At 36.8% G+C, this 12,239-nt stretch overlaps 1 protein-coding gene across 7 annotated transcripts in view; it reads right to left on the bottom strand.

The window, feature by feature from the left end:
• Positions 1-12,239, bottom strand: part of DACH1 (dachshund family transcription factor 1) — a 492,594-nt gene that overhangs the window by 54,643 nt on the left and 425,712 nt on the right. For all 7 annotated transcript variants that reach the window (XM_075918909.1, XM_075918912.1, XM_075918907.1 and 4 more), the window contains 3 exons: positions 7,326-7,473; positions 1,479-1,622; positions 935-1,003 (listed from right to left, as the gene is read on the bottom strand). In XM_075918909.1, the coding sequence (XP_075775024.1) occupies positions 935-1,003; positions 1,479-1,622; positions 7,326-7,473 (361 nt within the window). The remainder of the gene's footprint in view (positions 1-934; positions 1,004-1,478; positions 1,623-7,325; positions 7,474-12,239) is intronic.

The raw sequence follows: 12,239 nt of genomic DNA, 5'->3' as shown, positions 1-12,239 counted from the left end.
GTGCCCCCTGCTTTAGGAGTCAGAGAAAGTGATTAAGAAACACACAAAAAAGATGTCAAATGATACAGTTAAGAAGTTTGACTTTAAAATACAAAATAAAGGCAATTGAAAAAGATTACTGCAGTTAATCATTTTAGGCTTGCCTTTGAAAAAATGCACCTTCAGTTATAGCTGAAAACAAATGCTATTTCTGCTGTTTAGTATTCAGGTTGGTAGATTTAGCTTACTGACTATAGATGAAATTATAACATAAATGCTAACTTCGGAATTTGTTCTTTACTAATATCTTGCTGTTTGCAATATATATATTTAGCTCCACAGAGGAAGTAATATGGGTCCCTTTAGTATTTCAAGTATAAATTTACTCAGCAGATTTGTTTTATTAAAATGCAAATAATGGGATATGGAACATTTGGCAAATGAAAAATCCAAGAGGGGAATAAACAGTTTTATTTATTGTCAATGTTTGCAGTAGCTTATTGAAACACACCTTGCAGTAACTGCCACTGAATATTAGCTATGAAGTTCTCATCACACCTTGAATATTACCCATCAGGTTAATCCAGGTTTTCATTATGGTTAAAAGGCTCACATTGTTTCAACTATATCTTAAGAAACATTATTATCCTAGATGTGACTATACACATTCACACACAAAAATGCATTCAGTGTGGCCAAGATTCAATCCAGCATAGTTTCAAATTAATTATTCCTCTTCACTTGCTTCATATAAACAGAATTGACCTGTTAATTTAAAGAAAATCTATCAGCACAGAATGAATTCTCTCTTATAAACAACCAAGATGAACTTGACCTTGTTTGAACTTGTTTTGATGTGGCCCAGATGGTAGGCTACATGCTTGAATAGCAGGCTAAAGCAGAGGAAAAACTCATAGAGTAAGATCTAGATTTATAGCCTTTCGCAAATGCCTACCTTGTATTGTCCTTTCAGCATCTGTTCTGCCCCCGCTGCGGTCAGCTTCTATCTCTGGGGTCAGAGAGTCTAGAAGCACAGAAAGGTAAGACTGACATATTTCATTTGACTCTTACAGCCCTTTTTACAACCTGTTGCTCCAATGCTGAATTACAATACAATCAACCTTTGTCATTTTTTTTAATGTTGAACAATGACTGGAAGACAGGACAATATTTTTAGACTGGGAAGATTAATGAGGGATAGATTTTTAAGAAGAGAGAGAAACAAAGAATTGAATTCTCAAGCTAATAATGTAAAATTTTACTAGTTTGGGAATTCTCTCCAGTGAAGATATATTTGTTCATACCTATTGTACAGAAAAAGCAACACGGGTAGTAGAGAAGTATCACAGAAACAGAAGAAAGCAAAATGGAGCTTTTTCCAAAGGCACCACAAAAATAATTGTGACCAATATAATGAACTTATTTTACTTGCACTGAGGGTTAATTTCACCACTTGAATTAAGGGTTAATAACAGAGAGGCAAAAAGGTGGCTTCTTACCATTTAGGGACCTGAGGCTGTCTGTTGATGTTGCCTGTTTCAATGTTTGTTCTGCTTGTTCCCGCCGCTTAGTCTCAAATTCAAGTGCTTCCTGCAATTTCCTTTTTGCCTTCTTTTCTTTCTTTAACCTTTTCTGAATTATTGCTGAGAAGGGGAAAAATCAGTGCATTCATGTTTGGGTTTAAAATTTTGGCTATGCAGTTCCTACATATTATGCATTCCTAAAGAATATAGCTGCAATATTTAAGATGCACTGAGTAATTTTCCAGTACTAGCTCAATACATTTAGAACTTGCCTTCACTGCACTAGATTATTTTAAGAATTACTGTTCTGATCTGGTGAAAACAATGTGACATATTCTGATACACTATAAAGGACATAATAAAGAACACACAAATTCCAAAAGGCCACAACCATGGCCATGAATTATCATCTCAGGTGGACACTGTCCTATCTGCAGAAGTTCAGATTTTTTTTAAGATGTGTATCTTGTGTGTCAAGTGAAAAGTTAACTTCTGCCTGCTTGCTTCTTTTTCTCCAACAAGGAGGAGTTCTGTCTGTAGTATGCCTGTTCCAGCTAGATGCTTTAGCTCAGCCTGTAGAAAAAAGAGCTTTTGAAAAGCCGGGCATTACCCCTTCAGCAGATCCCCTGCAGCCTTTCCAACTATCAACCAAAGTCACTATTGCTTTTCATTCTTTCCCTCTTCCAAGCCCAGACCCACTTCCACTTTATTTCTTTCTGTTGCTTACCCACATCTCCATCTCCTTTTGGTCATTATCATCTGTCTCCTTCCCTACCACTGATGTCCCATCCCTCACAAATTAGTAGAAAGAAGGAGGGTGTGTAGCCCCCGACCCTAAATTCTGCAATGAATCATTCTGATCTTTCACTGCATGTCATCCCTGGATCTTGTAGCAAAAGTGGAAATTAGTTAGCTGTTTGAAATGTATAGACAAACATTAACAAAATAAAGGGTCCTATGAAATTAAACATTAAGGTCCCAATCCTGGGAGCCCTCCACACCCAGACATCCCTTTATCTAGATGAATATCTTCATGTAATGGGTTTACAGAATCAGGCATTAAAAGAACCACACAATCAACAATTTTACATATAATTCATTAAAATGCTCATTTTCTAAATATGTTTCTAACTAGCTTTGAGTCACAGAGGTTGAAGCTATCATGCCATAAAACTCAGAAAGCCTTACTCCAGAACTGATGTTCCTTGTGCAGCAGTGCAATGTTCAATGAGTTCTGTTTACCAATCCAAGCTACAACAAACCTCAAGAAGTCGCAAAGGAGTTATGCAGGACAATATATCTTATACAACACCAACTACATAGCACAGTTATTAGTATATACTACTGATACTAATAGATATTAAGAATAGAGTTATCAGCTTGTGACATAATAATAATAATAATAATAATAATTATTATTATTATTATTATTATTATTATTATTATTATTATTATTATTATCACCTTCATAGTGTCTAGGGGTCCCAGTCATGGACCAGGACTCCATTGTGCTAGGCACTGAACAAAAGGATAGATTGCAAGTTCTTGGGGACAGGGAATGAGATCATGTCTATACTTACATGCCAGAGATCAATCTTCTGGCATTTGATTTAGCAGGTTAAGACCCCCTAAATTGAATGCTAAGGGTGGCTCTGGTTGGTGCCGGTACTCCTTGCAGTTGCGAGGAGCAAGAGAAGTCGATGGGAGCATTTGCTCCCATTATCCTCCCACTGTGAAGATGGTGCCAAGCGTAGCTTAAGGTAAGCAGACTCCAGCTATGTTAATTACATAGCTGGAATTGTGTACCTTAAGCTAACATTTGGGTCTAGTGTAGTCCTGGCGCAAACATAAGACAAAAGACAACAGATGGATGCAAGAAATAGGGCTCTCCCTTAGTTTTTTGACTTTATGTACCACCACTAAGCGTCAAATCCCATACAACATACAGAAATAGTATGTAAGGACAGAATGGACCACCAGCTCTTCTAATCTGACCTCCTGCATATCATGGGCCACCAACAACACCCAGCACCTACACAATAGACCCAATAACTGAAATTAGATAAAGTATTGCAGCCCACAGAAGACTAAGCTATTATTTGCCACTCAGAGAGAAAAAGAGAGGACAGCAAACCAGTGCCTGAGGACTTGCAATAGCAGGGACATGTTAAAGTGAGATATGCCTAGATAATCATGAAGTGTACCATACCCACAAACTGCACAAGAAGCCAAAGTCACTGACAATTTCTCTTGGTGGAAAATTCTTTCCTGACCCCACATAAAGTGATCAGTTATACTTCGAGTATATGAGCAAGAACCAGCCAACCAAGCACTTGAGAAGGAGAATGCCCTGGCCCTCTATGTCTTGTCTCATTTTCAGCTGTGGTAATCTCTGATGTGTCAGAGAAAAAAGACAAAAAAAAATCCCTTAAGAATATATTAGGGAGGAAAAAATCCCTTCTTGTAGGTGACTGTTTGAAGTCCTAAAGGATGAGCTTTAGGAAACAGTACTCTACCATCAAAAGCAGCCCCATCATATAATTACACTTATAAAATTATCACATTCTATCTTAAAACTAGTAATGTTATTTGCTTCCACAACTCCTGTTAGAAGCTGTTCTAGAACCATGCCCCACTGATGGTCAGAAACCTTCTTGTAAATTATAGTCTGAATTTGTTTCATGTTGGTCCTTGTACCAACACTGTCTTTCAGTTTAAGTAGCTTTTTACTCTCAGTGCTGTTTACTCCCTGGTGTATTTCTAGAGAGCAATCATATCCCCATGTCCTTAGGACCTGCTTCTCTCAGGTGAAATAATGCTATTGCAGTGGTAAAAAGAAGCAGGGTATTCAGTGCACAATGCTGACAATACAATAGTCAGTTTTTGTTTTCCTCAATATCTAACCCTGGGGAAATCACCTAATCCTTTTGGCTGTGCCTGAGTTTGCCTGTCTGTAAAATAGGTATACTGTCTCTTTCACAGAGGTGTCAGAGGCATATAATTGGCTAGTGTTAATAACAAATATTTGTAATCCACTAAAAAAGTAACCTATAAAGTATTAGTGGTGTAATTGTATTGAATTAATGTGGAACTCAATAGTCACAGTGAAAATTCAATGCACACTCGTGATTATTATTAATAGGTATTGCTTTCAATTATTTATTTCCCTCTTTAAAAGGGAAATTCATGGTGTAATGGGTATGCCCTCTAGTGGAGAGAGGTATGAAATAGGATTACAGTAACACTAATGGCATGCAGTTCAGCTTATAAAACCTCACATCAAGCTGCTGCACAGAGATTTCTTATTTTATTAGATATAAGTAATAGAGGAGGAGAAAGAACTGGAGCTACTGGTACATAACAGAATGACTGTGTTCCACCAATGTGATACAGCCATGAATAAGGTTAATGCGATCAGGTGAGGTGTTTCCAGTAGAGACAGGGAAGTATTATTTCCATTATAGAAGTCACTCGTGAGACCTCATGTGTGTATTCTGGTCTCCCATGTTTGAGAAAGATGAATTCAAACTGGAACAGGTTCAGCGAAGGGCTACTAGGATGAGCAGAGGAATCGAGAGCTTGCCTTATGAGAGGAGAGTTAAGGAGCTTGCTTCACTTAGGCTAATCAAATGAAGTCTGAGGAGACCATATGATTGCTCTCTAAAAAACACATTAGAGGAATAAGCATCAGGGAGGGAGAGGAGTTATTTAAGAAAGGGCCAATGTTGACACAAAAACAAATGACATAAAATGGTCATCAACAAATGATCCCTGAAATTAGGCAAACATTTCCCAACCATTATAGAAGTGAAATTCTGGAACCGCCTTCCAAAGGCAGCAATGAGACAGAAAAAACTGTCTTCCAGATTGAGCTTGATATGGTTAGGAAACGGATGATAAGATGAGACTCCCAACAAAGTCATAGGCTACGTCTAGACTACATCCCTTTTTCGATAAAGGGATATAAATTAGGCATGTCGACATTGCAAATGAAGACAGGATTTGAATTTCTCATGCTTTGTTTGCCTAATAGCGGCCGTCACTTTTTTCCAAAATGGGGCTCATTCGAAAAAACCCAGCAATTTAGATGGGGAATTTTTGACAGAAATGCTCCATTTCAAAAGATCTTATACTCCTCAGAAAGGGTGTGTCTAGACTACATGCCTCCTTCGACGGAGGCATGTAGATTAGCCAGATCGGAAGAGGGAAATGAAGCCGCGATTAAAATAATCGCGGCTTCATTTAAATTTAAATGGCTGCCCCGATCTGCCGATCAGCTGTTTGTCGGCAGATCGGGGCAGTCTGGACACGATGCGCCGACAAAGAAGCCTTTCTTCATCGGCACAGGTAAGCCTCGTGAAACCAGGCTTACCTGTGTCGATGAAGAAAGGCTTCTTTGTCGGGGCATCGCGTCCAGACTCCCCCGATCTGCCGACAAACAGCTGATCGGCAGATCGGGGCAGCCATTTAAATTTAAATGAAGCCGCGATTATTTTAATCGCGGCTTCATTTCCCTCTTCCGATCTGGCTAATCTACATGCCTCCGTCGAAGGAGGCATGTAGTCTAGACACACCCAAAGGGTGTATCTAGATTATGCTGAACGGTTGAAAGAGGATATGCAAATTCCGTTGGAAAGCAAAGCTTATGAAAATGAAACGAATTAAAATGCGGCTTTTTCAGCAACCCGCCCCTTTCATCGAAAAGACGCTCTTCCTTAAAAAAGGAGGTTTACGCGGCTTTTTGACAAAGAGGAAGGTTTGCCGAAAAATTCGCAGGAATTTGCATATCCTCTTTTGACCGTTTGGCATAGTCTAGATATGCCCAAATTGAGGAGTACAGGATCTTTAAAAAAAAAAGCGGTGGCTGCCATTATGCAAATGAAGCACGGGAAATTCAAATGCCAGCTTCATTTGCAATATCAACGTGCCTAATTTACATCCCTTTACCAAAAAATGGATCTTGTCTAGAGACGATCATATAGTCTATCCATGATGCCTACTAGAAAAATATCTCCAATGGTTATAAATGGGGGCTGGTTCTGAGTTACTACAACTACAGAAAATTCTTTTCCGGTATCTGGCTGGTGGGTTTTACCCACATGCTTGAAGTCTAACAGATAACTTATATTTCAGTTTGGAAAGGAATTTTCCTCCAGGTCAGGTTGGCAGACACTCTGGAGGTTTGTAGCCTTCCTCTGAAGTACAGGGCATGAGACATTTGTTTGTTGGAACTATAGTAATGGGTGGATTCTCTGTAACTTAGTCTTTAGATGTGAGGACTTTAGTAACTCAGAGGTAATGGCCCTATAACATGAGGTGGTGTATAAGCTTCAGTGACCTGAAATGTGCAGGAGGTCAGACTTTATGGTCCCTTCTGGCTTTAAAGTCAAGGCTTATGTTCATATTGCTGTAAAACTGCAGTGTAAATGTCTGGGTCCAATCTGGAGCCCCAGCTTTGGGTTTATTAATTTGAATTAACTGGATGCTCGTTCCAGTTATGAAGATAGTTTCTCAAAGCTCAATTTTATATCAAGCAGCATGCCTATTCATTTTCACTATCATGCTTTTAATAATTACATGAATGTTTTAAACCTTAATTATATGTAGAAACAAGAGGAATTCAAGCGAAGAGCTTAAAACTCTGAGGGTCCCAAGTTCAAAGCCCATTGTGCAGAATAAGGCAAGTCACATCACTTCCTCTACAGACTAAGGTAAAGGTTTTGCTCAAAACTAGCATTGTTTTAGAATGAAGCTTTCATGAATAAATACATTACAAAGAAGTTATGACTGCTTAAAAAAAAACTCTGAACATTTATAAACTACCTCTGTTCTTCTGTTCCACTGCCAGCTGTTTTTCAAGCGTTTCCCTTAGTTCTCGTTCCCTGAACAACTCCATCTTCAGCTCCGTCTTTTCCAGCTGGACCTGTTTCTCTTGAGCTCTTGCATTGTCTATGGCAACCTTTAATAGGCCCTGTTCAAAGATGAAGTTGAAAGTTTTGAGAATGTAAAACAGGTGACATAATAAATGAATTTCTGTTGTGTTTCCTTGATTAGACTAGTGAGATTTTAAGTATAAAATAAATCTGGTGCCAGGTTAGTGTTATATAGGTTCACCTAACAGCCTAATAAATCTTCCTATTATCATCAGCACATTTTTACTGAAACATATTCAAACAGGTGGACAAGCTATATGTAAAAACAATTGGGGCCAAATTTTCAACCCATCCCTTTTCAGTACAATTAATGATAAAAGGTAGAGAGATTTATGATTGCTGAGAGAGTAAAATCCAACTGTGTTACTTCACAACAGCAAGGGCCACCATTTTTAAAGCTGCCTTAGTAGGAAAACACCGTTTCCTTTTCTTCCAGAGAGAGGCTTCTTGAATTTTCACAATGATCTCCATATGAGACTACCTGATGGGAGCGCTAGTGAAAATGAAGCAGCACAGCCATCCAGAGCTCATTAACATTATTATTGATAATTATATATATTAAAATAGCCCGAGAGTCCCTATCTGAGATCCAGTCATGACTGTACTAAGCATTCATCCAATACAATCAGAGACAATACGTGTTCCAAAGAGCCTGCTACCTAGCTAGGAATGCTCCCTGCTGAAAGCTGACATCCCATGACAAAGGACAAATTTCAAGCTTCCTTTCTTCTGCTAGTATTCTCATTGTCAGGGTCCATCAAGGCCTACTTCAAATCCCTCATTTAACCCATTTTAAGTAGTCCCCATCCTATTTTCTTCTCAGTGCTTCTCATATCCAGTCTCACTTAAACTGTTTTATGTATCATATTTTGTCTAATTCAGGGTGTGCCTCTGTGTGTGTGTGGGGGGGGGGGTGTATCACACTCAACTCCCACTAAAGTCTACAAGAGTTCAGAAATCTCAGAACTTCCTGGGAAATCCTCTAATTAATGAGTTCTCATGGTAGAGAACATGACACAATCTATGAGTATGTATATTGTAATTTGTTTATGCACAAATGGAGGTCACATTTTGAAAATGCCTATCAAGCTGAAGAGAATAGATGCATAAAGATAATCCTCTTGAAAAGAAGCTACAACTGTTTAAAAAATCTATAAAGTAAACATGTTTCTACTGTTAAATTTGTAAACTACCAAACAAAACTCAATCTGACTAAATATAAAACTAGATAAACATGTTTAAAATTAAGTGATCTTTAAAATAATAATAGTGATTATAATAACAATTCTTATTCATTAGGACATCTTTATACCAATGAGAAACTCAAATGAAGCAGTAAACTAGAGTTTGTGTTTTTTATCAACTTTCTCTTCTTACTTTAACAAATAGTTGAAATGTATAATATTCAAATTGCCTTCCATGTAGCTCCACCTATAATATGCAAATCACACATGGCCCAAATCAAATGAAATTATGCAAAAACTCTCCCCTTGATGCAAAATAAATAGACAAAGGATTTCTCAGGTGCGTAGACATTCTCCCTCACTGTGACAATCCATCTTGTTTAACAATAAAATCTAGCAGCTAAGGCAACTGCCATCTTTACTCAATTCGGCAACATTCATGTACAAGTTTCTTCTTCATCGGGAACAAACAATTAGTATCAAATGAAAGAGATCATTACATCAAGTGCCCTTTTAGATCACCCCAATTAAAACTTTAGTTTAGCTGTATTTTAATTCTAAGAAACCAAATTCTAATTTTCTGCTCTGATTGCTCTTGTTGACTTATCTTTGAAAGATGTACTGTCAGTGCAAAGCCTAGAGATTATTTAGCAAGATGCCAATGTTGGCACCACTTAATGTGTTGATTGGTTGTATTATCAGTAGCAGTTTAAAATAAATTACTATTACACTATCATTGTTCTTGGCTGACAAAACACAATATTTTGGTGTTCTTTAAATATGAAACAATCATTATGAATAAACATAGAGAATGATGCTAAATTATAATGCTGACGCATATAATTTTACATTAAGAACATGTGCAAAATATGAAACTGCTAAGAGTATATTACATGTCCACTAAATTTCTCCATCATACTTCCTCTCCCCGTCCTCCTTTTTTTTTTAAAAACACTTGCTGCTTATGTACCTAATGGTAATACATTACTTATTGCTACTTATTATGTCTGAAAAATATTAGCTTTTTTTGGAGCCAGAATCCACAAGAGACTACTTATAAGCCATACAAAATTAAGTTCCATTTTTAGAAGTTAAATCAGTGCACATCAGTAGGCATCCAATGTGAACAAAAATCTGCACTGGAGCCAAACTGATGCATATGTAAAATTGTTGCTGCTGCCAGTGATAGTTTTAATGCAAAAATACTGGAAATATTCAATATCTGCCTTTATTCAAAGTAGCAGGGGGCTGAAAAAGGCAACAAAACAGTACAATATATAAAACTTCATTAAAACACCTTGCCCCAGCAACTGTAATAGTAATTTCAGAGATGTGTGAAATCCTGTGAATCCTCCCACTGGTTCATCTGAAAGAAATTACACAGAATAAAGTGTGTCTACCTTTTATTTTCTATGGGTAATCCTGTAGCCTGACAATCTATCAATTTGCCTCCAATGTCAATATGAAATGCAGTTCAACACAAGACATAAACTAAAAGAAAATATTTTCCTTTAGAGACAGCTAGTGATTATGGAGGTTGATAACTGTAGTGAGCATGCTAAGGTTCCATATTTGTTTTCAGTGGAAGTAGTCAGGATAAACTGGAACAAGACTTCCAACACTGAATATAATGTTACCACTTTAGTCTGCGGATAATACATTTTCTAACCTTAATGTAAAAATTCTAGGTGTTCACAAAGAATTGCTTTTTCACTCCAGTGATTTATAAGTCACCACCATTTGGTTTAATTTCTTTAAATAATTCCCAGTGATAAATTCTGCAAGAAAAATACTTCAGCAAAAATGATTAGTTTAAGTTTCTTTCCTTTTCTAATTAATATGATCCTAGTAGACAACTGAGTATATCATCTTGCAAGGACAGGCTACAGTTCTCATCCTTTGCATTCACTTCATCATAGTCTTAAGCCATCAGGCCAAAATCACCTGTTATTATTTTTCAAAAAGCACTAATATTGTGCTATCAATCTGAAACTGGCGTAAACAAAACTATATTACTCTTAAAAATAATGTCCTTTTAGTAGAAACTGAAAGGCATTCAGAAGATCTATTTTTACTCAGATCTGTTTTAATGTAACATATCTTACCTAGGATTGAACAGAAAACAATTACATGTGAACACAATTAAGACAACCCATTAATAATCAGAACAAAAGTTGGCGCGTACACTCCATTCTTAACTTGTGGCATTGAGAATAGAGGCATGTGAGCATCTGAGGGTTTATATTTTCACATATGATTGCAGCAGAGGGTGGGTGAGGAAGACAGTTCTCGATTCAAAGAACTTTGCTCCTCTTTTGTCTGCACAGTATCAATAAACAGACCTTGAATTTTATATGTTTATTTATTATTAAATATTATCCAATCAATGGCTTACAAAACATATATCTGTCTTAGGACTGCTTGCTAACCATTAAACATGACTAATGCTTTGGGTATTGACTGTTTGTAATTCACTATTCACTTTGTTTGATTAGTAACCTAAGTCACTGATACTGTTTCTGTATTCTTTCAATAGAGGACTCTTACTTAAGAGCTTTCTTTGAACAACTCCAGCATGAATACATTGGCAAATGTATATCTGCAGGAGTATATGTGACTTTCTCTATCCATTAATATTCTTGTGAAAAAGATGTCACTCTTATGAATTTTGAACAAAACAAATAAAATAAAAAGCAAATAAAAAGGGCTGCAAGCACTTCTGAAGCAAAGCTGTTCCTTTTGTTTGATTTAATACTTGCAAATATTTTTCTGCAATATTTACTCATATTTCTCTTCTCTGCAGTGCAGAACACTCCTTGGTTTATTACCAGTCTTTTATTTCATTTTCATAAGTGAGTTTATCTTGCAAACTTCTTGTGGATTTCTGTTTAGAAAATATTTAAAAGCCAGTTTGCTCATCTTTAAAATGGATTCTTAACAACAAGAGTGCTACAATACACTACAGTTACAATCAAAAGTACTAACTATGGAATGCAGAATCAGGAGCTAATGCTCAAAATAATATTACTATTATGAAGATTAGCACAGTAGTATAATACAGTGCTGCAGTGCAGCCACATCACTTAATTTACCATAGTTTCTAGCACTTTTGATTGTGAAGGTATACATTTGAATGTGAACTATTTGAATGTAAACTAATAGAAAGTGCTGCCTTCCTATTTCTATGCACAAACACTGCTACACAGCAGTATTATTTGAAAATAACTGACCTTATTCTGAAATAACAAAGAGTGTGTCTACAAAGCAAGCCATTATTTCAAAATACTGGCGAGCTAGAGGACTTCTTACTCTAATTCATGGTAAACCTAATTACTTCTTACTCTAACTCAAGGTAAACCTAACTTTATGTGGAATAAGGGAAGTCAGAGGAAGAGTGTTCTTCCTTCTACTTCGTGCTGTGTAGACAGCATCAAAAGCCAAATTAAGCGATTGACGTCACTGAAATTGTATAGCTTATTCCGACTTTAGCCCTGATGTGTAGACTACTCCAGGAGACAAAATATTAGCTCCGACTGAGGAGTAAACTTCCCCCAATGGAATTGTTACTCTAACACTCAATTAAAGAATTTAAACATCAGCATTAATTTTACTGATTATAA

Source organism: Pelodiscus sinensis, chromosome 1 (genome assembly GCF_049634645.1).
Source record: "Pelodiscus sinensis isolate JC-2024 chromosome 1, ASM4963464v1, whole genome shotgun sequence".
Taxonomy (NCBI): Eukaryota; Metazoa; Chordata; order Testudines; family Trionychidae; genus Pelodiscus; species Pelodiscus sinensis.
Note: the sequence above shows the minus strand (reverse complement) of the source record. Positions and strands in the feature narration are given on the sequence as shown.